Raw genomic sequence first — 27,282 nt, 5'->3', positions numbered from 1 at the left:
GCCACTGCCTGGGGCATCTGCTTCCCCTCACACCTTGGGGATGCTGCCTGCTACTGCCCAGCCTTACCTGCTTGCAGGCTGGGGGCAGGTGGGGAGCCAACAGCTCTTTCTTCTCCACTCTTACTTCAGCTCAGGCCACGGGGCAGGGAGAGGAGGAAGCAGGAGCTGGGAGAGGAGGCTTAGTCCAGCCCAGGGGCTCAGCAGGGAAGGAGCAATCTCACTCACTGGCTGAAGGCCTACCGAGGGCCAAGATGGGCCATAAACCCCTGGCATGCTCTCCAAGCACACCTGACTCCTAAGCAAGCCTGCATGGAGCAGTGGCTTTCCAATAACTGGGTTCCTTCTGCACCCACCTGCACCCCACGTGAAAGAGGCCCAGATGCTCAGTGTTCCTGCACAGGAGGACACATCTGTCTGCACCCTGCATGGAACATCATCCTCTCTGGCTTCTTCTCCTGCCCTGGCACAGGCATTAAGGCACCCCCCACCGTGGCACACTGCAGCAGGGGTGCACATGAATGTGAATGTTCCCTGTGGCACCATGGGGGGACAGGGTCCCTGTGCCATCTCCCCTGGACAGGTAGATGGCCACCAAAGGACTTGCTTTGGCAAGTGCCCCTTTGCCCAGTTGTGGGAGCTGGAAAGCCTCACACCTGACCCTTCCCATACTGCAAAGCCAAGTCTCTGCCAGAGGTGGCTGAAGGCTCCAGCCAGCACTGGGGGCTACACAGGATTGGGGGAGCTTTTGCTTCTGCTTTGATGCTGGAATGCACTTGGGTGGGATAAACATGGCATTTTCACCCATCCCAGGCACTGCCATCCTCCCTCCCACCCATCACTTCCGCCAGCCAGGCTTGGACTAACCCCAGCACCTTCACTGAGTCATGAGTGAAGCTGTGACTCTGTCAGCACCCCCTGGGCACAAACTGCAGCTGCCAAACCCCCTTGACTTGCCCCCACAGAAGCCCCAGGCTACCCTGCTGTGGGGCCACGGGAGATTGAAACGCAAAGGGGGACTGGCCAGTGAATTTGGCACAAAATGCGACTTTGCATTTTTCATATGCATAAATCCTTAAGACCCAGCCAGGCCAGAAGTGGCCAAAACTTAAAACTCTGTAGCCCAAGGCCAGGGGTGTGTTCTGAAGATCTCCCTCCCTTGTTCTCAAATAAGCAAATAATGAAGAGCCACTGCAAGATGTGCAGGGAGTACGCCAAGGCAAGAGAGTGAAAGCAGACACAGAGTGCAGCCAGCACTGGAGCAGGTGTCAAGGAGTTGCTGTGTCCCCAGTCTGTTCTACACCCCAGTGCAGGACATGTCCCCCAGCACGAAATTTCCGACCCCGAGCAGGCTCAGCAGACACCAGTGTCTCTCTAACGAGCTTTAATAGTGATCGAGTGGAGGAGAACCAGCGCCGTATTCCCCGGGCTGCAGCAGGTCCCACGCTGGGCACGGAGCTCCCTCTGCTGCCGGCCCTAAGCCCTTCCCGGGAAGCTTTTCCAGCAGGGGAAGCCCAAGGCCAGAATGCGGAGTGTCAAGGGCCATCCGATAGTGCTCTGGGACTGCGACCCTCCTCCATGGGGCATATGGGTGGGCATGAGGGGGCAGAAGGTGCCAGAAGCCACTACAGACCCCTGGTTGCTGCTACTGTACTGTGCTATGCTCAGGCATGGGAGATTGTTCTTTCAATGGGTGCCAGGAACCTCCGGGAATGCCTCATGGCAGCCAAAGCCCAGGCAGAAGGAAGAGATGGCCAATGTGAGCTGCAAAGAGACTCATTCCTCTCCTTCCTCCCAAAAGGGAAACCAAAACAGCCCCTTCAACACCCATCACACTATCCAACAGGTCTGTGTGTGCAGAACTGGCCTCCAGCACAGCCCCAGGCAGGAGCCAGGCTGGTGCCTCGTCCCTTACAGGGCCAGGTGGCAGAGACGCATGGGCTCCATATTGTCCCTCCCATCGCTGAAGCAGGTGCTGAAGAAGGGGCAGTATCTCTCTGCAGAGACCTGGTGGAAGGTGAAGAGGTGGGACATGTCCCCAGCATTGAAGAAGGCCACAGTGCCCTCCTCACAGTCCAGGAAGACTCCCACTTTCCGAGGGGGCTGGCGGGGAGTCAGGCGGACCCAGGGCGTGGCGGTGGCCCAGTATTCTGTCCTGTTCCGCAGGCGGAGTGTCCAGTAGCCGTTCTCTGGGCACAGCTTGACCTTCACTGCCCGGTCTACAGTCTCAGCAGCCACCCCCAGGTCCCACTTGGTTTTGCTGCCCACCCAGACCTCCCAGTAGTGCCGGCCGCTGTCGAAGGCCTGCGAGCCCAGGACGTTGACACACTGACGAAAGCGCCGGGGGCTGCTGGGGACAGGCTGGGCTTGATTCCTCTCTGTCACTGCTGTCAGGTCTCTGGAGAAGATGAGGTTGGGGTGGGCTGACTCAGGGTCAAAGGTGAGTGGGGCAGGAGCTGTGGAGACATCAACCATGGCATTTATCAGCTGCACATTCTCTCTGCAGAGCATCCCTGGCCCACCACCATCCACGACACCCATCCCTCACACCTATGCTCACCGGGGCAGATGGAGCGCAGCATCTGTCTCCAGAAGATGTACTGCAAGGGGCCACTGTGGGTGTCCCTGTAAAGCTGCAGGTCCAAGGCAGGTTGGGGCTCCACACGCACAGAGGGCCTGAGGCAGAGAGTAGCAGTCAGCCCCTCTGCTGAACTGCTGCTGAGGCACATGGGGAGAGCATGGGCAGGGCTGCTGCACGGGACAGATTTGGTAAAGATGGGACACAAACCTCCCTGGCAGCTGCTTGCTCTGTCCAATGCAGCTCTGCCTCCACCACAGGAAGTGGCTCAGGACAGAGGTGTTGGACACAGACCTGGCAGCACTGCTCATGGAGCAGTGATTCCCAACAGACCCTCACCCAGCACACCCAACGGGACTCCTGCATGGGTGAACAGGCCAGGCCAGCAGAGCTGGGCTGCATCCCAGGGAGGGAGGGAGGGAACAGGGACACGCTCCACTATGGCAGTTCTGGTCCTCAGCTACTCCCAGCCTCAAACAAAAAGGTCAGTTTTGCAGCCTTGTGAGTAGTAAGAAGCACAGAAAGGGCAGGGAGAAGCTGAAGCACCCAAAGTCTGTTGCATCAGCCTTGTTCCCTCTTGCAACACACTTGGCTCTCGCACCCATTCCAAACCAACATATCTCCTCTACGTACTCTTCCAGCCCAACCATCTCAACACACATGGCGTTCCCTGGGAGGAGCATCCAATGTGTGCTGGGGACCAGTCTCCACCTTGCACAGTACCAGTAGCTTCCTGAGCAATGTGTGATGCTTTAAAAACTTGAGATAAGATACCTCTCCCATTTGGTCCCAGCCAGGGACAGATAAGCTCCCGAAAATGGAATCAGCTTCTTTCATGCCAGACACGTACCTGATATCCAGGCTCTCCACCTGCAGTGAGAAGCACAGAGAATTAGCAGTCACTGTCTGTAATTCATGCAGCTGCACAAATAAGCTTCCTGTCCTCCCTCCTGCTGTCACACCGCACAGACAGAGAGGAAACCAAACCACTAGGACCCCCACTCTTGGGAAAACTGACAGGTATTATGATAGAGAAGGAATAAGGCTTCTAAGAGCCCACCACATCAGTGAACACCACATCCCTTGTGCTTAAAGCCTCCAGACTCCAAGGGATTGGGTAGATAATCCAGAGGGATGGCAGTGAGAATGACTCCCAGGTACAACTTAATGCTGTCATTTAGGACTTTCTCCATCCCAAATTCAGATCCTGAAACATCCCTCAGCCTCCTGCCAGGGTCGGCCAAGTATTCTCACCTCCAGCAATGACACTTCTTCCATCTTGCTCAGGGTCTGCTCAACGTGCTCGATGTCCCTCCGCAGCACTGACATCCCCTCCTCCAGCTGCCTGACGTGCCCCTGCAGCCGTGCCAGCAACTGCTCCTCCTTCTCGCCCAGCTCTGCCAGCACAGCTCTCTCCTCTTCCTCCAGGATCTGATGAAGGCGAGCAAACTCGGCCCGAATCTTGAAGTTCAGCTCCCCAGACACCTTCTGAGCAGTGGGAAGAGGCAGAAGATAAGCCCAAAAGCTAAAACACAACTAGGGGCACAGGATGGCTCGGCCTGTCACTCTGCTTACAGAGCCCTGGAAATCTGAGTGTCTTAGACAGAGCCACAACTTTTTTGGATAGAGAACAGGACACAAGGAGAAGTTTCAAGGCTGCAGAGCCAAAGGGAAAAAAATCCCCAAAACTAACCCAAAAAACCAGCTCTTGCCAAAGGCTTAGTCACTTTAACTAGCCTGCACACAGCCACAGCCCTCCCCCTCACCACCAGGAATTTGCCTGTGGGCAAGACTGGAGCTCTTTAACTTTTCTGGAGCCGCAGACTCAGCTGTTCAGGTTAGTTTGGATTTATTCCATATCATTTGACTGTGGGCAGAGGTGCCTGACACTGGTAACTTGCTCTTTTTCCCCATGGCTCTGTCTCTCAGGGCTCCAGTGAGACTGGGGAGCTGCACAAACTAATCTCAGTCATTAAGGCTGATAAAATCTCATTTGGCTATTTTCAGAGGTCACTTTTTTCCAGTTGTTTACTCAGTCAGCCAACCTTATGGTGCTTTTGCTGCCTCCCTGATTGTTTACAAGAGACAGCCAATGACTTTTTATTTTCCCAATCTTTAAGCTTTTAATCTCCACGTACAACCTTAGCCCTCATTTTCTCAAGGAGCGCTTCCTGAAACGTACATCCCTTTGTCCCCACAGGAAGCCCATCTCACTCAAAATACATCTGAAGCTTCAGCAGACTCCCTTTGCTCCAGCAGGTGCTTGTGTTGACACATCAGAACCAAAGTGGATGTGCAGGGTCTCCCTGTTCAGATCAGCAATTCGCTCCTTTACTCAAGACACCTCTTAGTTTGCGTGGCAATGGGACAACACATGAGTATTTGCTAATCCTTCTTCACTAACTTCAAAGGTCTATTCCACATCTGGCAAGTGGGACAGAGGGATGAAACGGTGAGGGCTGGGGGTTCAGAGGCTCCAAGCAGAGGACAGTCTCCCATCAGTTTTATCTCACCTCTAAACTACATCCTTTTTCCTTAAACTCACCTTCTTTGGCTTTTAATGCTTTTATGCCACCAAAGAAGGAAGCACTGTCAGCCTGTGGCTGTTCTTGCATCACTGATCTGTACAAGAGCACTCAGGCTCCTCGCATCACCTCAGAGCTTCGAAGTGAATCCAAACACAGTCCTTGGGACAAGGCCACCACTTGTGCAGTGCCAACACTGCCACTGACCCAGCTCCTTCAGCTTTGCTGCTAGCCCTTCAGACACACAAGAGGATTCTAAAGCTGCCAAGAATTAACACTCTCCCAACGTGGCACTGCTGCAGGGCCAGAACAGGCTGCTCAGCCCACAGCTCTGATCTCAGCTATGCTGCACCGTGCACTTTGTAAACACTGCACTAATGAGGGCTTAATGCCCTTTCCAAAGCCTCTGCTGAATATACAGCAGTGATGGGCTTTGGGCTGTGTGCAGGGGAGTTTGTGCAGATTCCCACTAGTTACTGATCTAGATTTTTACAGAAAGCTGAGCTAAACCCAGATCCTCTATGAACACTGACTCAGAGGCTCCCACAGGGCACTACCGTCAGGCCACAGATCTCCTCCTGCACCACACGCTTCCTCTGCAAGAAGTTCTCCATCTCCTTCTGACGAGCTTGCAAAGCATCTTCCAGGTGCTTCTGCAGGAGGAAAAGAAGGTAAGGAGGCCATTTCATTACTCTGCTGTGAATGAGGAGCAATCCCAATTCCTAAGGTCAGCATTAGGAGGCTGCAATAGGATTTCATATAAAGGATGTAAGGAGAAGCAGGCACCTGATGCACAGGGTTGAGAATTATGTATGTGTGCATGTAATGAATCCCATTTGTTTTTAAGACTGGGAGCTCCAGCCTGGGAAACCTGTTTGTAGAAGCTTTAAATCCTCTGTAATGTGAATTGAGTTGTGCAGGGACTGTTCCCTCAAGCAGTGCACCTGGCACAAGTGGCCTTCACCCCTTGCTGAGAAACAAGGCTGTGGTGGGAATCAGGCACAGCAGTGATGGAAACAAATGCAAGAGTAGGAAGCGTTGTTCAAAAGGCAGACTGCTAAAAGGAAACAGGGAGAGGGAATGAATGAGGAAGAGACACAAATGTCATTGCACTTGGGTCAAGTAAAGCATCACAGTGAGGGAACTGCCTGTGGGAGGAGGGTGTGGTGGGCTTGTGGCAGCTGCACAGGAAGGCTCATGTGGTACCTGCCCCCTGCTCCCCAGCCTGGCAGGAACCACTCACCTGCATCTTGCGCTGGTGCTCTGCGGAGCCGCAGCGCCGCACCTTCTCCACCAGCCCCGCGAGCAGGTAGTGCGAGCGGAATGCCCGTCCGGGGAACTCGCGGCGGCACTGGGGGCAGGAGGGGACGCGGGCACAGCTGTCCCAGTAGCCCTGGATGCAGCCCTTGCAGAAGTGGTGCATGCAGTCCAGCATGACGGGCTCGCTGAAGAGCTCGCAGCAGATGGCACATGTCAGCTCCTCCCGCAGGCTCCGGTCCTGGCTCCTGCCCGCCATTCCTGCTGGCACACAGGTCCCACCCTGACTTTCCTGCCACCACCCCCGCCAAAGCCCCTTCCCTTTGGGCTGGAGAGGACTTCTGCCTCCCCTGCGCTCCGGGGTAGGGTTTGGCCACCAGCCCTGGGGTGGGAGGCACAGGACCTGCCAAGGCGTCGCACTGGGTGTATCCAGCGCCGGAAAGCCTAACTGTGGGAATTAAGAGAGCAGCCCTGGCCGAGTTCAGTCCCTTTGCAGAGGAACAACTTTCTGTTTCCCGTCACTTCAGCCAAAGTTCTCACAGCGCCTGACAGAGCCCGACTGCGTGTCCCCACAGGGCCTCAGGGAAGGGGTCACCCGGCCCTCACCCACACCGCGGGGAGCGCCGGGGCCAGCTCCGCACCGGCACTGCCGTGTGTCGCACCCTCGCAGCCCGAGTCCCGCAGCGCGCCCCAGCCGCTCTCCTGGGCCCTCCGCGATCCCGGGGACCCGATCCTGCCCCGCTCACACCGTCCCGTCCCGTCCCGTCCCGTCCCGTCCCGTCCCGCCGTTCCCGCAGCACCTCCGAGCTTCCAACTTGCAATCTCCGCCCCGCCCCGCGCGCGGATTGACGTCCCACTCGACCAATCACCGCGAGGAAGAGCAGAGTGTCCGCCCGCTCATTGGGTGGAATCTGTAGAGGGGGCGGGACGTGGCATGTGATGCGGTCACGTGCGCGCGTTCCGGGGCTGGGGTTTCACGCGCCGCCCGCGGGAAGGAACGCGCGGGATGAGACGGGACCGGAATGGATTGGATTGGACAGGGATGGCAGGCAATGCAATGCCCTGCAGTGCCCCTTCATTGCCCCCGCACTGCACAGCTCCTGCCCCACTGCCCCATTCAACCCATTGAGACCAGAAATGAGCTCCAGGCAAACGCCTCTCCCTCTCTGCCCTGCTCACAGCTCCAGCCAACGCTTTGGAGTCGCAGCTTTGGGTCAGCTCAGAAATCACAAGGGCTTGGGGAAACAGAAAGAAGGAACAGCTTTCACCCTTGTGTGGTCACCTGATGATGGGCCCTGGGAAGTTGTAGAAAGTGGCAGACACTGGTGGACATGTGAGAAACGTCACAAGAACTTTTAATACTGAAACTGAAAGCAAATAAAGCTGAAAAGAGGGGGGCACAGGGACTCGAAAGAGTTGTGCTCACCACTTGTCTCCTATCCACTGTTATGATCAGAGCATGTCCACAAAAGAGCGATGTCCACAAAAGATGCTGTCCATCCACTGCCCTCCTCCTCCTGGTGCTCTGCCTTCTCATCATTAGAGCAGTGGAATTAGTGCACAAAATACTCTGCCCATCTTCATTTGCTTGTCAGAGTGATTTTCCCAGGCTTTCTCTTACACTGGGCGTGCTTGGTCACTGGCATGTGGCCACAGCAGCCCTGCCTGCAGGGATTGGCCTCTCCCTTGTCCTCAGCAGCCCCTCAGGGTCGCACTCAGCCACAGTCCTGCACTGATGTTTGGACTTTGAGCGTCGCTGAGCGCAGGAGGAGCAATCACTCCCTGGGGATGCTGGCCATGGGCAAGCAAGGTGCACCCCTTGCCCTCTGGGTGGCCAAGCAAGTGGCATCCACAGACAGCAACAAGGTCAGGCCATGGCCAAAAAGGTTTTGAGCTCACACAGAGTTATTCTGAGGGCTCAGGACCTGCTCCAGCTCCCTGAGTGAAGTGAGGGTTGGCTGCACCCTCCTGCTCCAGTACCTGTGTTGGCAGTGGGACAGGAGTACTCAATCTCTGCTGCTCACAGGGCACTGGAGGACAAGAAGCACTCACTGGGCAGAAATTGTTTCCAGCAGGCTGAACCTGCTCCCATTGCAGCCCTTTTACCCTTTCCCCTGCCCAACTCGGCAGAGTCCCCTGGGAATATCACTAGGATGGTGACACTGAGATCCAGGGATGCCTGAACCACCTCCTTTTGGCTGTGACAATGCAGCAAAACATCACTCTCCGCATTTACACTTCTGTGCTTCCACTAGGCTGCCTCTCACCATGTGAACAGGCCAGGGCTTGCAGGGAGCAGTGCCAGTGCCAGCCCAACACAGTGGGACAGCGGCGGGCATTACACCCCATCCTCCTGCCATGTGCCAGCAATCCTGAGGAACAGCTGGCTTTGAACTCATGGATTTTGGATGGGACCTGAATCATCTTAGATGCATGCTTTTGAGAGGGAAATGGCTTTGTCTTCTGTGTCCAGCCTCCAATCTCCTGGCTTTGCCACCGTTCCTCCAGCAGGTATTACAGACTGTGCACAGACACACAGATGATCAGATAAGATGCCAGCACAGGACAAGCAGCCCTGTGTGAGCCAGGATGCTGCTCCCTGACCTGCTGCAGCACCATGGTCTGTTATTTGTGTGGCTCTGCATAGGGGTCAAATCATCAATAACTGCTTTTCAGGAGAAATCTGGAATGTGTTGTGAAGTGTTGTTTTCCTGCAGCCTGGGAGATGCCTCTATGAATCAGTATCTGTGCTCTGTTCAGAGAGCTCATCCCTCTCCCTGGGGATGGTTATGGAGCCCAGGGAGGTGACTGCATGCCTGGGGCAGCTGTAGACCCATTGTTTGGAGACATGAGTCTTTCTGTAGCCAGATAACTGAAACTTCATCCGAAAAGAGCAGAATTTGGGATAGCTCAGCTGATGTTGAGCTTCCCTGTGAGCTGCCCTATTAGCCCAGGTGGAGCCTAGTCCTGGTCCCTCTGTGCAGTGTGAACAGCAGGAGCATCCCCTTGGCATGGCACTGGTGCCAGTGGATACCCTCCCTCAGGGGCTGGCACAGGACTGTGGGATGCTGCTCTCATGGAAGCGATGCTCTGCACCAGGCCATGCACCTGCCAGCTTGGATTCAGGTTCTGCAAGACATTCTGCAACACCCAACAGAGTCCTGGACCCCCCTGATGTCTTGGCTTTCCCAAATAATTCCCCTTGCTGCTGACAGGACCTATTGCCCCTGTAAAATCACTTATTTCCATCTTTGTATGTTTGAGCTGCAAGCGCAGATTTCGGAGCCAAAAGAGGAGTGGCACCATTTTAGCATGCACTGCACTAATCCATCAATCCAAAAAGAAAGTTTAATACAGATGAGATGTCCTCGTCATGGCCATTTCACTTTCTGGGACATCAACTACGAGGTGTAAAACTAGCAGTGAGTGTCAGTCATTTCCCAGTGAACACGTCTCCCCTCTGTGGATTGAAAACACACACCCGAGCGTCCCCCAGTCTCGGATTCCTGTTTAAGTGCTCCTGGCATCTCTTTCCTTTCAGCACTCGCTTCAGTTGGCAATGTAATGTTTTTCTTTCTTTTTTTAGCATATCCCTCTCGGGAGGCTCCAAGCTCTGGGCTGGGACCTGAGAACGCTGTGTTTGGAGAGTTTGATTATGCACTGGGGAGATGAAGGATAACATGGATTGGGAAGGGTTTGGCTGAAAGTACATGGATTGAGTCCAAAACCCTTTACCATTCTCTGCTCCATGCAGTAAACATGTATTCTTGGAGATGGGTGTCAGAGGAATTGTTTGGCCTTGCAGAAGGAGGGGATAAAGTGGGAAGTGCAGAGGGCATCACTGGGCTCTCAGTGATAACACAAGTGGAAGGGGAAAAAAACTGCTGGTGCACAGTGTCAGTCTCCAAACACAAGCAGGGAAGTTACACACGGGACAAGAAGCTTTGCATTTTGATTTCCCTGTTTCACTTTGGTTTCAGTACAAATACACACTGAGGACTTTGATTCCTCTGGATCATGCTCTCCCCTGTGGCTCTGCCTGAGCAGTGCCCAGCTGTGGGGCAGGGGAGGGACAGAGGGGTGAATTGGGCCTTATCTTTTCCATGTGCTGACCTGGACAAGCCCCAGGGGAAGGACTCTGTTTTGATGAGGATGGGGAAGGGTGTGAGGGTGGGGCAGCCTGGAGCCAGCCCTTCCCACTGCCCATGGAATCTCTGGCCAGGAGGAAATGGGGTGCTGCCAGACAAGGAGAAATCCCCAGAGTGCCCATGTCCCCAGAATCAGGCTGCATGCCAGGAGGCTTTGCTTCTGAGAGCTTCTGCCAGTTTTCCCGCTCTGAGACCAGGAGGGGGAAGAAATGGAAAGAAAGGGATTACTGCAAACAGAAATAAGATTGAAAGAAGAAGGGATGAGGTGAATCAAGGTAAGAGCTGCATCACCGTTAATGGATATTACCCATCCCTCCGTGAGCTCAGCTGCAGGAACATGATTTAAAGGCTTCGGTTAGAAAAGTGAGCAGGAAATGAAGCAATGCTCCGAGATATGGTATCTTTGGATAAATAGCTGCAGAAGGAAGGTGACCAAAGGGTAGGCCATTATTTGCCAATATTTTCTTCCAAGGGCCAAATGACACAGCTGTTTTGCTAAAGCCAGAGCCTTGAAGGCTCTGGAGCCTCTGAAGGTGTCTGACCAGCCCCAAATACCTCCATGAACTGGCAGCCATGGTCCAGGCAAGAGACTGGTGAAGGTGGCAAGAGGTGTTAAGTTCAAGCCATGCCAAATATGCAATGAAAGGACCCAGGTCAACTAAGAGCAGGAGTTTAAATGTTTATGTCATTTTGTCTCTCATGTGTCCAGGAGAAGGATTGAGGATCAGCATGGATAAATCCATCTCCTACTGCATGGACTGAGGGAGCTTGTACCAGGGGCCTGAGGCTCTTCTGAGCCCTTGGATGCTGCATATCTCTGGGGGCACTGGGGCTGTGGGAGATGACTGATGCTGGCATGTAGGAAACAGGTTCTGGAACAGGCACAGCAGGATGACCACTGCTTAATCATGACTTTTTTTTTCCCCACAGGGATGCTCAGATAACTCAGTGCCAAGAGACCAGTTTCATTTACTGCTGAACTTCTCAGCCCAGTTTCCCTCCCAAGGATTCCTGGTGTAAAGCACCAAGAGCAGGCCTGTCAGGCAGTCTGTCATGCTGACATGTGAGATTCTCCATGCTGGTCCTCCGTGCAGCCAGGAATCCACCACGTTTGCATTCCACCAGCATCCTTCAGCGCCCCACACCCAGGCGCCAAAACCAGGAGATTTCTGCAAATATTAACATTTCTGGCTGCTGCTTGTTTGCCTGTTTACTCTGAGCTGTGCATGAAACCACTGTGATACTTCACACACAGCGTGGGCTTGGCCAGAACAGCTTTGTCCTCTCAGCTTTCCATGGGTCATGAGTCAGTCTCCAGCCAACTCACTGGGTGCAGAATGCCCTGGAACATTCTTCTCCTGCACTTGGATGTCTCGTTCATGATGAGGCTGCTGAGCATTCACAGATGTGTTGAGCTGCCTGTGCAGAGCCTGAAACATGTGAGGGATTTGGTTTCTATGTATTTTTATATATCTCACCTCAGCTCTATGGGTAAGGTCTTCATGAACTCATCTTACAAAAATGGGCTGGACAGGCTTGGCTGCTCAAGGTGCTGGAGTCCTGTGCATGAGCATCTCTATATATTCCTTGGTCAGAATACAGAAGCCATGAAATACAGGCATGTGGTCGCATCACATCCCCAGATTGCTTTCTCCTGGCTGGTGTGAGGCTGTTTGCTATATTCATTACTTGCATTAAAGACAGGTACAGATCCCAGTTCTCTGCAGGATGCCACATATAAAAGTCTTTGGTGGAGATGGAGAGAATTCATTTACCATCATGCAGCCTTCAAAAGCTAAGGGATGTTTCTGAAGAAGATTCCACAAGTGTCTCAGTGTATCATTTCATGCACAGCACAGGTTATTGGTCATAAATGTCCCTCCTTGCTGTTTACTTTGCACTTTGCTATCTGAGAAAGATGCAGATGTGCCCCACAGTCTCATTCATTTTGGAGAAACTCAGACTCCACACTGCCTGCACCTTGGCAGCCTCAGCCTGGAGGTGCCTCCTGTGACTCCCAGCAGGATTCAAAAGCATCTCTTTGCACCTGGCTCTACTTCTCCCCCTTCAAATTTCTTACAACCACACAGTAAAAGCCAGATCCTGAGCAATATCAAAGTGGTCACCAGAAACAAAATGAAAGAAATTCAGTTGCCATTGAGCAAGATAACCATCTCCCTTAGAGAAAATAATTAAGGTGGCTATACCTTTGTTAAAAACTCAGAAAGATCCTCAAAAAGATTTTTCTTCTGGAGTTGTCACCATAACAACGAAAGTTTGCAAAGGATGCAATGGGGAGGGAGGGAGGAGAGATGTGCCCTCAGTAAGCACACAATGCCATGCCCAGCCACACAGCCCATGGCCACAGGAGATGCCAAACGTAAGGGTCAGGCCAGCCCAGGAGGAGGAATGCTGTGGGCATGAAGGATGCTACTGGTGATGGGGTGGAGAAATCCTTTAGCCCCGAGGAGGTGGAAGGATGGGTGATCAAACCATCATGGTCCTGGGAACACTGGACAAACCTTTTGAGTTGTTCCTGGTGTCTGTATTGGTGAGGTTGTGGCAGTGTGTGGTTGGGCAGGTTGCTGCTGCCCAAACCCTGAGCCAGAGCTACACTGAGCTCCCAGAGCCCTGGGAGGCAGCCAGGCTGAAGCCAGGGCCAAGGACAGGTGGTGGCCTTCAGGAGGCTGCAGTTTCTGCCTCCAGTTTTGACAGGAAATGCTGAGAGTGATATTACCATGCGGATGAATTGATCTTTTTCAAAGCCCTGCCCTTTGTTCCCCATCCAAAGCTCACAAACTGATTTATTTGTAATAAGAGCTAGGGAGGCTTCTTCCCTCTCCTTTTTCAGGGGGATAAGCCAGGGCATGGCCTTGCCCAGAATAGCTGTCAAAAGAGGGAATAACCCATCCTGGACACAGAGTGACAGAGCCCCTGCCACCTTTCCCCTTTCTCTGGCTACCTGGGCTGGCTTCTCTGCTTCACCCTGCAAAATGACAGTGCACACCCTCTGGTCCTGGAATGAAGGTGTCATGGAAGGCTGCACATCTTCTGCCCAGAGTGAATGTCACCCTGAAGGAATGTGGCTTTCCCCATGGGAAGCTGAGCACCATAAGCTGCACCATTTGGAAGCCATGAGCACTCCCAAAGGTAACAGCTGTGCAAAGCCTTATTTCCCCTGGTACCTTAAGTCCCTTAAATGCCTGGGGAGAAATAAGTCTCATTTCCCTCCAGCACAAAGTGGCTCTCAAAGTGGATTTGTAGGCTCCAGACACACCTCCCTCATGTGTCTGGTCTGAGCTCTTCAGTGAAGGCAGAGAGGAAACTCTGCTCATCAAATAATAAATTGCAGGCACGCGCTCCCCTGAGCAGTTGTTTGGAAAGTGTCCCATATGCCTCGTGCCAAATTTGCTGGCCAGGAAAGCTCAGTGGTATTAGCATGTTCCAGTTAATTAGGACTGTGAGTTGTCCTTTTCATCGCCTGCAAGAGCTGAGAGAAGGACAAACCTGGGGCACTGCCTTTATAAGGCTTTGTGCTTTCCAGTGCTGTCTCCACTCAGCTTGTGCATGCTCTGCTCATACCCTGGGCATGCTGTTCTTTCCCATGGACCACTCAGTGTCCTACCTAGCTCTCGCTGTCAGACAGTGGCTTGTCAGTCATGTTTCTGAGGAACACAGAGCCAAATGGATTCCCAGCCAAATCCCTGGGTTTGTATCAGGAGTGGATCTGACCCTTCTGTCCCGGTGTGTCAGACACTGCTGCTGTCCTGGCACCACAGAACTGAGCATGGCTGGGGTACACTGCTCCCTGCTGATGGCTGATGTGGGTCCCCACAGGACTAGGAAAGACGGAGAGAGGTAGTGAGGCTGCAAACACAATCCTGGTGCTGCTGTGGTGGTGCTGAGCAATGGATCTCAGCTCCTGGGAATCTGGTGCCTTTTGGCAGCACCAAGCCCACAGGAGACATGCCATGCCCTGAGTTTTCCAGCAACTTGCATTGCCTTCAGTCTTGACATGTTGGTAGGGTTTAGGCCGGGGCTGCCCATCCAGCTCTGCCTGCTCCCATCACACAATCCAGCATTTACAGTGCTGTTTCTTATCTCAGGAGTGACAGACTGGGCACAGATTTGTAACTTGTTTGCGGGACTATGAAACAGGAGTATCCAGCCTGGGAGAGGAAGTCCCTGGTTGCAGAACACTCTGCCTAAATGAGATTGACAACTTAGAAAGAAATCTTGTAGTGCAAAATGGGAAAGCAGCTGCCACTGCTACACATCCAAGCACCATGTCCCTTGTAGTGCATGTAGCCCACTGATCCAGGCATAAGTTTGCCAGAGCTAAGCATTTTTATCACCTTTTTTATGTACAGAGAATTGAGACACATCAAGTGATTTGCCCAAAGGCAGATGAGGAGGCTGTGGTAGATGGGGAGACATGCTCAGACCCAAAAAATCATCCATGTTTCCAGTTTACCCAGACAACTGCTGTCTACAACATATTGTATTTTTGCAATCCTGGCTCTGAAGAGCTTATCTGACTGCAATTATCCTCTTCTGCAGAAGCTGTTTTCTACCTGGCTTGGTACACAAACAACAAGCAACAACCCTCTAATAAATTAGCAAAGCTTTGAGTGCAGTGACTTGCAGAAACGGCAGCTAAATCCAGGGGCCAGTTCTGGGCTCAGCAGCGCTGATGTCTGCCCAGAGCAACCCTGCTGAGCTGCCTGGAGCACTTGTGCCCTGGTGTGAGGATGATCGTGGGGATTTTGTGTGTCAGAGGGAGATCCAGGGTGGGAAGGGAATGGAAGGAGTAAAGCCTCCTTGGCATTTATCAAATGAGCCCTGTGGGTTTGCATCCAGTGGGGCAGGAGCTGAAGTGTGGTGATGTGTGTCCTCTTCAGCAGGACACAAACCCTTTAAATCTTTTTCCATATGATTTTCTCCTTTCTGGCTCACTGACCCTCATCCTGCAGACACATTCAGCATCCTTGACTTCTGCCTGCCCTGAAGGAAAGCAGAGCTGTGGCAGTCCCAGGGCAACCCTCACAGTTGGTCTCTCCTCCTGCTTCTCCAGTGCTTCTCATTTTGATGTCAGATCTCTCAGGTATTTTAGCAAAACCTGGTCCCTGATGCTGTCTCTGCTCCTTCACTAATTCCAGACAAAAAGCTGTTAAAAAATGAGAACCTGCTTTTAAATTCAGAGAGGGTGAAGACAGCTTTCTATCCGCCTTCCCACCCCTGAGTCTCTTTGTGGCTAATTTAGTTCCCAAGTGCATCAGACTCCCAAATCCACTGCATCCGTGAACTCCGGGGCTCAAATGGAAATGGGGCTTTTGTGTTACCACAACTTGCTGATGCTTTGGAGGCTGCTCAGGAAAACACAGGCTTGACACTGCAGGAAGGAGCAGTGGAAATATTTTCATTACATGCAGGTGGAATTAAACAGATGTTCAAAAAATGAAAAACTGCTTTTTAAAGTATGCCAGCATTGCTGCTCCAGATGAAGCAGGATGAACTAGAGCAACTGGAAGCCTTGGTAACAATTTTCTTAGAGATTCCTCCCAGGGAGTGAACAGATAATCCACCTTCCTTTTCTGACAGAAGCTGAGCTACAGTGGATGGTTTACAGCTGTGAGGTGATCAAACTGAGGACCTGCCTGCTCTCTGAGGCAGAGCTGATCATGGGCCTGAAGGCAGCCCTCTCTTCTGCCCCATTTCTCAGCCTTTTGACACCATTTTTGCCCCCCAGAGCACAAAATTCATTGTTGTATTCTCAGAAGCACGGTTGAGCAGACTCGCTTTTGCCTAATCAAAGCCCAACCACTGGGAAAGGCTTTAGAACTGTGAGATCCTTTGAACGATCCCATCGTGTTTGAAAGGACACGAGGCTCCCGGGAAACACGTGCAGGCATTTGTGTGTATCCAACCTGTGTGTGCAAACACCCCAGGGTTTGAGGTTACAAAGGTGCATTCAGTGGGCCCTGGCACCTCTGCTCGGGGCTTCACAGCCTTCCACACCCCAGCACAATGCAAGGCACCAGCTTCATATTTCCCCATCCTCCTCCTTCAGGGTGTAGTTGCAGGTTGAGACTTGGAAAGACCCTCAGCTGCTTTGGGATCTCTCAGCTGTGTGGGAAGGTAGTTTTGCAGCTTAGTGTTCAGGCTGCCATAGCTGGAACCATGACTGCTCCTCTGGACCCACCAGGAGTGTGGGAGCTCTGGCACCACAGCCCCCGGTGTCCCTTCCCTGTGGAGGAGCCGAGGGCCAGGCAGCATCAGGGCTGTGCTGCACTCGCTGCAGCCACTAATTGTGTTGTAGCTCGGTGAGATTAGGCAGACTGGCAGGCAGCCCTTGTCTGTGGTGCTGTGAGAAGAGCTCTGCTCCCTGGGAGAGGGCTGGCGAGTGGGGGGGAACAGGGTCAAACCCTGGCTTGGTGGCTGCCAGTTGGGGTGACAGGCGTGCTGAGAGCTCAACTGTACCTCACTGCATTGCTCTGTCTGGTTGAAGAGATGAGCTGATATTTCAGAGCTCAGCAGGTTTTGGTGCTATTCTCTCTGCTGGACCCCTGAGATCGTGGGAGAGGATTCCTGGGGACTTGCACTGACTAATCCATGATTTAAGTTTGCATTTGCTGTCATCCAGCAAACACCACATGCCAAAAATGACTGGAATTCACCCCATGGTCCTGATGAAGGTTCACAGCTTCACAAATTTCCCTTCTGTCAATCATTGCCTTCTCCCCAGGCATCTTATTCCAGCCCTGGGAAGAGAGGAGTCCAGAGCTGTAGCAAAGGAATCTGGGGAGTGGGCAAGACAAACCTTACAAAGAAGAGAAAGGAGGATAAAATGACTCACTTAAGCAGAAATCAACCATCCTCTGATGAGGACCCTGGAGAGGAGGGGTATCCATCCACCAGGAACAGGGGGAATAGTGTGCACTGCTTACTGCCCATTAGCTGCTCTTTGCCTCTCTCTGCAGACCACTGGGAGAAAACAACGGCTCCTTCCAAGTGGCTTTGTCTTGTCCTGTTTCCCTCCACTCTAGGCTTTCCTGTGCAGCTAAATCAACAGCCTTAGGGTAAATGAAGGGGCAGAAGGCACAAAACTCCCACAATAATCCAGCTAGCACAGCTGATGGATTTCATGCCGGTTCCTTTCCTTTCTGAAGAGAGATGGAGAGAGGAGGGGAAAGAATGGGACTCATGAGGACTCTTGTCCAAGCCTTGGGTTCGAGTGTCACTTTCTATGTGATTTCAGGAATGTTCTCATTTGCCTTTTTCTGCAGAGCCATTCTTTTTCCTGGTGTATTGTGACTTTTGTGGCACAAAATGTTAATTGAAAACCTTCCTTGTTTCTGTTCTCACAAACACAAGAAAACTAAAGTCCATTGTGGGGGTAAAGAGCAAACTTCTCTGATAAAAGTCTACCTGTAGATACTTGAATCTGAGGAGAGGTGTCCTCCTCCTCAGTCTTTGGGAACATGTAGCCCAGGTGAGCTGCAAACTCACACATTGCCTTAGGTGGAAGTCCTATCCTAGGAACACACAAGAATTCTCTTTGAAGGTAAAACCTTTGGACAGGTACAGAGCTGTGCTTCTCTGCTTCCACGTGTTTCTTTCCATGTGTTGTCCTTAGGGTGCTTTCCTGGGCTACAGCGAGCTTGGATTTTGCAGATTTGGACATGAGGATGCTTCTTTCGTGTCTCTCTCTCTTTCTTCCTCCAGGTATGTGGACAGCACCCTAAAACTGAACCTCACTTAAATTCCTTGTCAACACTGAATCTTGCTCTGGAGCAGACTGAGCCATTGCCAAGTGGCTAAAACTTTTCAGCATTACTTTTTTTTGCATCTCAAGAGTACCCAAACGCCTGTCCCAGAGCAGCAGATTGCTCTGTGCAGGGTACTGTGCAAATGCTGAGGCAGAGGAGGATGGAGGCAGTCGGTGGTGGCTCTGTTGAGCTGCAGGACCTGCAGACCTCTTGCTGCAGTGAACGTCCACCTCTGCACATCACCATGCCAGTCCCAAAAAATTTAAAGCCTGAGATGGGACAGCTATGGAGTAAGGGCAGACAAACACTTGCCCAGGTCAGTGGCATGGATGAGGAGCCTGCAGATCTCCAGTTCTCACCAGTTCTCCCTGGAGAGGAAACTGGATGTGGTGGAAAAGCTTCTCTCTGCTCGATGCAAGAAGCCCCTCAGTGGCTGAACACTGTATAAACAGCAGCAGCAGGCTCCCTCCCCCTTTCCATTCCTGTTTGTTAAACACACGCTCTCTGCCTTTCTCTCATTCAGGAGCGAACACAGCATCCAGCTTCGTGAGACAGTGGCTGTCAGTCACTGTGCGAGACGGGGCTCTACTGATGCTCAGAGTGGAGTTCCAAAGCTACCCCCAGTGATGAAGCACCCTCTGGCAGCCCACATCCTTGCCTGACTTCCACACTTCTCCGAGGACAGTTGCAGAAAAGTGCCTTTCACCCCTTTACCACAGGTTGACTTTCAGAGAGTGGAGAGGACCAAGTGCTCCATCCTGGCCAGCGATGAGACAGTAACTGGAGGTGAGCAGCTCGTTTCCTGAAGGAGGAGGACACTCTGGCCTTTGCAGGTAGGTTGGAGAGGGCTCATCTGAGCAGCAGGGCTGAAATGGGGCCAGGTCTTGGCCATCCCCCATAATTCAGGCAAGAAAGGTCCAAGCATCTTTGGGAAACTGGATTTGGGGACTGACAGCCCTGGGAGCTGGAATAGAAAAAGTGAACAAGAAATACTGGCAGGAGAGTTTCAAAAGGTTCCTGAGAAGAAGCAGGGAATCTGGGAAGCAGGATGCTGAGTGAGAGCAGTCAGGAGAGCAGGCTGCTCCAGGGGGCTGCAGAACCCAGGCATTTACAGCTCCAGAGCAGTGTGCTGCAGGTTTGGGGCTGAGTGCGTCGATGTCTGAGAAATCCTGATCTCTCCTACAATTTGCCTCCTCGTGGCTTGGTACAAACCTTCTGTCGGCTCCTCCGTGCTGGGACTGCACATGCTGCTGGCACCTGGTGCTGCCACAGATCAGTGCCCTCAGAGAGGGAGATGCAGAGGGAGATAGGGAACTGCGGGAGGAAAAGCGGTGCTTGCTTTCCCTTTGCACTCATTGCATATTAATCGTGGAACAGAGAAATCCTCTTTAGGAGAAATCCTTTCTAGGAGAAAAACTCCTTATAGTCCCGTTGCAGCTGCATTTCACCTACAGCGTTTCTGATCTGACCCAAAGCAGGATACTGGGTTTTCTCCATGTTAATGAGATGTTATTTCCCTCTGCTCCCTTGTCTCATCTAAATATCAGGGGGTAACACGCTCACTAGGTTAACAAGTCTCCACCACCAAGCTGCCTCTTCCTTTCAGCAGCCCCACCTACTGGTGTGACTCCATCGCAGTGTCACCCCTGAGCCTTGTCTCCCAGCCAGCCTTCATCTGCTCTCATGTCATGTCCCGCAGGGCAGAGGGCCCTGCACTGTTTCCCCTGCTTTCTGTAGGATGAATTCCCATGAGAAACCATCTATCCCTGCCAAACTGATCTCTTCTCACCACCTTTTTCATCCTGCCCTGAGCTGCATGACAAAGGTATCCTCAGTGCCTCATCCCCTTCAGAGTCTTCCAGGGCTCCAGCCTAGGCAGGGGTGTGAAAATATTTAGTGTGAGGAACCACAAGAAATCCTTGGTGGATCCTCTCCTCTTTGCACTTTGTTTCCCAGTGCCAGTTCTGTGCTGGGGTTCCCCCGGAGCAGTTCCAGGTGGCAATGAGTGTCTGATGCCATGAGGTTTCTGCCCCAGTGGACATGAGCTGTATAGATAATTTACAAAGCTTCAGCAGATGATGTGCAGGTCAGAGGGTCTTCCATTCTGCTGTAGTGTCATAGCAGGACAATCACCCCTTCACTGGAGATGGAAGGACCTGGTACAATTTCTATCTGCCCTTTGGCTTCAGGAAATCATCCCAGAGCTGCTGTTTGTCCTGAAACCTGGCCATTATGTACAGAAGGCAAAACTCACTCCCCTCCATCAGTCACATTTTGCATTTTCATGCAGTTCCTGAAAACTGTGTTCAGGTTTTATGCTGAGAGATGCAGAGTCTTCTCTGGTGGTGAATGCAGGAGGCTGGAGTTAGAAAACTTGGGCTCTGTTCCCAGCCCTGCCGTGGATGTGCTGTGTGGTCTCTGGCAGGCTGGTTAAACTCCATATCTCAGTTTATTGTGTTCTCCCTTAAGTACTGTGGGGTGCAGAGCTGAACTCTGCTGCCTCCCAAGTGCTGGAGGGGAATGTGAAAGTGGTTGAAGGTGGGTTGTCCCAGGGTGACCACTGGTTCTGCTGGTGAGGGATGGTCTCAGAACTCCTTGCCACCAACACCTATCTGAATATGGGTTTGGGTTTGAGATGGGTCAGTGCTTCTGACTGGGATGTTGGAGATTGATGGATTTCATGGAGTTTAGCTGCTTTGGAGGAAGGACACAGCGTGGAATAAACCAGTGAGCCAAGTGATGGAAATAGCCACCAGCCTCAGCCCTTGCACTCCAGCACTGCTGTAGAAGGAGCTTGTAGCTGTTACTAGCCAGGGAGCAGAGGCTGGCCTAAGTCACTCCACTCCCTTCTTTCAAACCAAACCAATCAGTCTTGCTGCTTGGACAAGAAGAGAAATTCTAATTAACCAGCTCTGTTTTATCCAGCCCTCTGCCCACCCCTCCAGCCCTGCTTTCTGAAGCCTGCCAGGCTTTGCAGATGGCTCTTCCAGACCTGGATGTGCCCTGACAGATCTGCACCAGGCTGACTGTGTGCCTGGGGCTCAGCAGGGACACAGGGGGAGCTGGGGTGTCCCCAGGAAGCAAAAGTGCACAAGTCCCAGGGTACCTAGCCTAGGCCCTCCATAGGAATGGGTTTGGGACCTGTCACACTGGTCATTATCCCTCCAAGTCACTGACAGCAGCATGCTGAGTGAATGGCTCCTCTGTGCTTCCCAAACCCTGAAGCCTGCTGGCACAGGGAACAGCTCTCTGCCTCACTGGGAGCCATCCCTGGGTCCCAGCCCTGTCTCAGGCTGAGCCTCAGCTGGAGGAGAGGGTGAGGATTAGGGTTCCCCTCATACAGGCAGTGCCCTGTTCCTGCAGACCTCGTGGCACAGAGGAAAGGACTTAGGGTAGTATTTCTGCCTCCTTCTGGTCTGTCCTGCTGCTTTGTTGTCCCAAAAGCAATTGGCTCTCAGCTCCAAGGATTTTTCCATCTAGCCTGGCAGGCCTGGCAGGAGAGTGTGTGCCTGACAGCAGCCTACACATATGCCAGGACTTCCATTACTTGCTGGAACAGACCTCAGTCCACTCCTAGCAGTATCCCAGCGACCTCCAGGCAGCCCCTGGAGTGGGAACATTTATTATGACCATTTTGTCTCTTAATTAAAATGTCTTAATTGATTTGTAATAGTTCCCCTTTGGAAAAAAAAACAAAACAAAACAAATCAAATAGTAACTCCATTAAGGCCATTTTGTTAGGAAGCGAAACAGCTCCAATAGTCATCATGTTCCTGGCTCCTCTCAGATTGTGGGTAGCTGCCAGTCTCCAGTGAAAGGAAATAGGCTGAGATGTGAGCATGGGAACTGGCAGTGGTGGGTGAGATGGGGAAAAAGGGAAGGGAGCGTCCACTGGTGTAGTGCCAGGACTTGGGTACTGAAGACAAATGGGATGGGCAAGCCACAGATGAGGGGATAACAAGTGATAAAGTAATGCTGGACAATCCAGAAGGTACAAAATCCAAACAGAGAGCAAGCAGGGAAAGCACAGCCACTGAAAGTGTGCCCAGCACCGTTTCCTTCACTGACCTTGCTATCCTGGCAGTAGGGTTTGCTCTGGCCCAGCTGCAGCACAGGTCTCTGACAGCTGCTGCTGCTGGGGGTTGGGCTCTGATGAAAAGGCTGTGGCTGTGCCACCTTCCCAGGGCTCTGTCTGCTCCCTGGCTCCCCTTTCCACTCCATCCACTGCATGGCATGGCTTTGAACACCTCTCTCCTGTCTTAGAAGTTGGGACCTCCCTTTGGTCATTGGGGTTCCCTTCCCAGGGCTGTGGCAGTGATGTTGTGGAGATCTGAGATCAGCCTTAAGCAAACCTTCACCCCAGCAGATCCATGTATTTCCACCCCCCCCTGCTTTCTGCCTTCCTAGTGGTCTTCACTATCATGGTATCTGAGCCCAACATTTACAGGAACCACTGGCATAAATTAGTCTGCAGAGTGAGATGATAGGCAAGCAATGAGACACACAGCGGGGGCAGGAGAAAGGGTGCAAGCAGGGGTGGTTTTATTGCAGACAGCTCTTCTGCTGAGTCTCTGCAGGGTCTTGGCTTTGCAGCCAGCTGGGCAGATTCCTGGAAGCAGCTCCTGAGGGGGAATCACAACCCATGCTCTGAGAAGCACTGACAGAACAAGCAGCCATTTATTTTTGATTGCAATGTAATTGCTGCCACCTCCACCACCTCACCACCATTATTTTAGGCTATTTGTTTAAGGAACCAGCTGAAATGCATGTGCTCTGCACAGAAAGTGTTCTCCCTTCCCAAGGACAGGCTGTCCTTAAAACTTTGGCTTGCAGGGCACGAGACTTGCAGGAAGCTCATCAGCACCCAGTCAGCAGTGCTTCTGTCTCTCCTGGTACAGGAGAGGCTGAGAAGGTATCGAACAGTCTGCCTCTAACTCCTATTTCATTTAGGCTCTCTGCCCTGTTTCTGCAGGTCAGAGAAAACATGATGCTCTGCAAACCTTCCTGTTTGGGCACGGTGGTGACTTTTGCTCACTTTTGTTCAAGTCTGCAGTGAGAATGGGGGCTTCACTTATAGTGCTGAGGAGAGGGGATATGTGAGGGGCCATTTCCACCCTTCTCCACATACCCCAGGAGCAGTTTGAGCCACAGAGGCTGAGGAGGAGCCAGTAACAAAGCTGGCTTTTCTCCTGCTGTGTTTGGCTTCAATGAAAACCCAGCCGTGACAACACTCTGCTGTTCCAATGGCACCAAATTCCAGCCAGGGCGTCCAGGCTGAGTCAGTTCTGGATCCTCAGCCTCCCTGCTCTCAAAGCCACCTCATGCAGGCATTTGGGCACCATGTGGCAGGAGGCTGACGGACACTGGGGCTCTGGGTTTTGGGCCTGTCTGTGCCTGAATGCTCAGCAAGAGATCCACTGGAGGCTTGTTCACAGCTTCAGTGGTTTGTGCCTTGCACATGCATGTCCCTGCAGGAGCTGCCTCCTCTGTAAAGCCAGCAGATGCCTGGGTGTCACCGACAGTGAGGGGACAGAGAGGTTCTTTCAGGGATCCTTGGCAGAATGATAATGGCACTAAATCGTGGTTAGAACTAAAGCTTTATTTCCTTACCAGGCTATTATGACTAGTATAGCACAGATTTCATGACTGGAACAGCACAGGATTTCTACAAGCAGAATCAAGACAGAAGTCTACAAGTAGTGAAATATAGAATTTATAAACACCTTAACATGGTTTCTAATCACCTAAGTAATACAGAATTTATAACACAACTTAAAATTTATAATTATCTGGACCCTCTTCAGATTGGGTCAAATACTAATACCTGGTTTGTTGTATCAATATAACAATTATAATCTAGACTCAAAAATCCTATAAAGGAATATGAGTCACTCACTGAATCCACAGAGGAAGCAGAAGATTGTGGAGATGTCCTTGGCCACAGGGTTCATGGATCTCACTGTCCAGTAGTTCCCTACATAGGACTTGTAACTGTGCTCTGTGTGCTGTCACACTTGTCTGTTCTGTGACGGGGACATCAACAACACCTGCCTGGCCAGATGCCTGAGACCTTTAAGGACAGCGAGGGAGGGAATAATTGCCTGGTGCCCGGGAACCTTGAGACTGGCAGGGAAAGGAAGAAGAAAACTGGTATGCTTAGTTGGTTCACAGGACCTTGAAAGCCTGATAATGAGGGTCAGGGAATGTGACACATTTGGTCACAGAGAGTGGCTCATAGAATGGTGTTAGATATGCTGTCCATATTACCAGGGGTGGAGAGCAGGTGGTGCTGGGCTGATTGGGTGGTAGCATCACTATCAGGAGCAGTGGCAGAGACTCATGCAGAGACAGGAGGACAGATATTTTCACCTGGAGAGGTGAGAAATAAGAAACTGAAAAAAACCCTGGTGCACAATCTGGAAATAAATTTCTATAGGGAGTTGTGGAGAAGAACACCTTGAGTTTGAGAGTGCCTTGTTTTTCTCCTTTCCTAGTTCCTAAAGAGTTAGAACTCAGGGCATTTTTGTAGGCAAGTAAGTCTCATCAAAGATGAGTGACACCATCATTCAGTTTTTCTGCCAGCCCAAGAGGTTCCAAATTTTTAGCTTTTCTGAAGAGACTTTCCTGTTTTGCAAGGCCCAGCCTGAAGAAGAGGAAAGGCAGTGTGAAAGGGGGCTCCATAAAGGCAATGTTTTCAGGACCTTCCAGTTTGTCTCTGGCTGGTTGAGGGTTTTTTCCCTGTCCAGTTCAAACAAACAGAATCTCAGAAATTTTTGTGAAAAGTTGCATTTTTCACTGACTTTTCCTTGGGGAACTGGCATTCAGCTGATCATAGGCTCTGATAGGAGATGTAAGGGAACTGAAGGGCCATTCAGTGTGAAGGGAGAAGGAGGGAGGATGCCACTGTTGCTGCTGTTTAGCCCAAAACGCCCTGTAGGACATGCCCTTTGAGTCTCATTTTTTTTGCAGATGCTCTGCTGTCTCCTGTGCTCTCACTTCTGCTGTGTCTGTGTTCCAGACCTCCTTCTCCTCCTGATGAAAAGTCTCAGGCCAAGCATGGGACCATCTGAGGGAGCCAACAGCACTTTCACCTTGGAGAAGACAGCAGTAGACGAGAAGCTGCCACAGGGCTGGCATGCCCAGGATTTTGTCACTCCTACCCAGGATCTCTCTGGGTCCCGCAGTGTTATGATGGACAGCACCAAGATCCTGGGGGTCCAGGTTGTCCTGATTGCTGCCTACTCCCTCATCATTCTGCTGGGGTTCATCGGGAACTCCCTGGTCATCTACATCATAGTGAAGTACAAGACCATGAGGACCGTCACCAACTTCTTCATTGCTAACCTGGCCCTGGCAGACCTGATGGTGGACACACTCTGTCTGCCCTTCACTCTGGTGTACACGCTGCTGGATGAGTGGAAGTTTGGAGCTGTTCTTTGTCACCTGGTCCCTTATGCTCAAGCTCTGAGTGTCCATGTGTCCACTCTCACCCTAACTGTGATTGCCCTGGATAGGTATCGGTGTATTGTTTTCCACCTGGACAGCAGGATTTCCAAGAGGCTCAGCTTCACCATCATAGCTGTCATGTGGCTGGCAGCAGCTGTCCTGGCAGGCCCTCTGGCCATCTTCAGAGAGTACAGATACGAGGAAATCCCATCTATCAACCTCAAAATGGCTGTGTGCTCAGAGAAATGGCCCTCTGGTAACAACAGAGATGCCACCATCTACAGTCTGTCCATGCTCCTCCTGCAGTATGTTCTTCCTCTTGCAATAATTTGTTATGCCTACACTAGGATCTGGTTCAAGCTGAAAAACCATGTCAGTCCCACTTCTAGGAATGAAAACCAGTGCCGGAGGAGGAAGACCACCAAAATGCTAGTGATGGTAGTTGTGGTGTTTGCCGTCTGTTGGCTCCCCTTCCACATATTCCAGCTTGCCATTGATCTTGACCTGGTTCTTATCTTCCATGAGTATAAACTCCTCTACACTGTCTTCCATGTTGGGGCCATGTGCTCTACATTTGTAAACCCCCTGCTCTATGGATGGATGAACAAGAACTACCGGAATGGCTTCCTTATGTTCTTCCGTTGCCAGGACAAACCAGAAAGCATCCACACTGAAGGCTCAGTTAGAGGGAGGTCATACATCTTCAGGGCCAACACCCTAAATGGGAGCATCAAACAGACTCCTGGCAATGGATCACTGCCCACAGAGGTTTAGGGGTGGGACACCCACCTCCAGGACTGAGGACTGAGGTTCCAAGACTGAGCCTTTTTTTGACAGAATATTGTGCTGCCACTTATACCTACCACAGCCACATAGAAATACCCCCTGTATCTCTCAAAACAATAAATCTGAAGTATGTCTGTCTGACCAAACAAATGAATTTTTCCTTTCTCTTTGTTCAAGTTATGCACACAGATGCATTAAAAAATAACACACAGAGAAGGCTTTTATTTAGCCAGAAAAATACACCCTTTACGCTATTTCCTCTTGCCAAAGTGGGTTGCTCAACCTTTTACCCCCTGACACATTACACATTACAAATGTGGAATTGTCATTGTGTGTGATTGTTCATCTGCATGTCTCCTACCCAAAAGCCTTTAATGATCCATCTTTAGCTAATGCCTCCAGGGGAAGGGAGACCTGCAAACACCAGCTGGTTAATGCCATCACTCTGCTGGCCTGGGAAGAGAGCAGGGCTGGTGCAGGTTGAAGCTGGGCAATCCATGATCTCTTGCCCAGTATTTGCATGAATCTGCATTTGCAACCCATGGCATGAGCTCTAGTCCTCAGAAAGCCCAGGAGGTGGCAGTGGCACTACTTACCACTGTCTCCTTTACCAGTGCCGAAGCAGGGCTTTGGAAATATCTGACCAGCCAGGGCTTGAGAACCAGTGTCCTGGATTTAGCAGAGAGGAGAGCAGGCAGAGAAGCAGATAGGAAAGGAAGGAGCTGGGGCAGTTGATCAAGAGGACTGAAACTGAACCTGAGGGATTGGCAAAGGCA

The 27,282-nt window shown here is 51.7% G+C and overlaps 2 protein-coding genes across 4 annotated transcripts; one reads left to right on the top strand and one right to left on the bottom strand.

Annotated features, from left to right (window-relative positions):
* Positions 1–1,370: 1,370 nt before the first annotated feature.
* LOC139678825 (nuclear factor 7, brain-like) lies at positions 1,371–7,188 on the bottom strand. Of its 3 annotated transcripts, none has more exons than XM_071570015.1 (7): positions 7,158–7,188; positions 6,344–6,618; positions 5,658–5,753; positions 3,830–4,063; positions 3,426–3,445; positions 2,558–2,673; positions 1,371–2,453 (listed from the first exon to the last, which is right to left on the bottom strand). In XM_071570015.1, exons 2-7 carry the CDS (start codon positions 6,614–6,616, stop codon positions 1,909–1,911), a joined length of 1,284 nt encoding a protein of 427 aa, XP_071426116.1. In that variant the 5' UTR covers positions 6,617–6,618; positions 7,158–7,188; the 3' UTR covers positions 1,371–1,908. The 3 variants fall into 3 exon arrangements, with proteins under 3 accessions (XP_071426116.1, XP_071426118.1, XP_071426117.1); XM_071570017.1 differs by having other exon boundaries at positions 7,106–7,159; XM_071570016.1 differs by lacking the exon at positions 7,158–7,188 and adding an exon at positions 6,761–7,097.
* Positions 7,189–19,053: 11,865 nt separating this feature from the next.
* LOC139678992 (neuropeptide Y receptor type 2-like) lies at positions 19,054–26,494 on the top strand. Its single transcript, XM_071570327.1, has 2 exons — positions 19,054–19,107; positions 25,293–26,494. The coding sequence occupies exon 2, from the start codon at positions 25,310–25,312 to the stop codon at positions 26,492–26,494; it is 1,185 nt and encodes a 394-aa protein (XP_071426428.1). The 5' UTR covers positions 19,054–19,107; positions 25,293–25,309.
* The last annotated feature ends 788 nt before the right edge of the window (positions 26,495–27,282 follow it).

Source organism: Pithys albifrons, chromosome 15 (assembly GCF_047495875.1).
Source record: "Pithys albifrons albifrons isolate INPA30051 chromosome 15, PitAlb_v1, whole genome shotgun sequence".
NCBI lineage: Eukaryota > Metazoa > Chordata > Aves > Passeriformes > Thamnophilidae > Pithys > Pithys albifrons.
The sequence above is the reverse complement of the archived record's forward strand: the minus strand, read 5'-3'. Positions and strand labels throughout refer to the sequence as shown.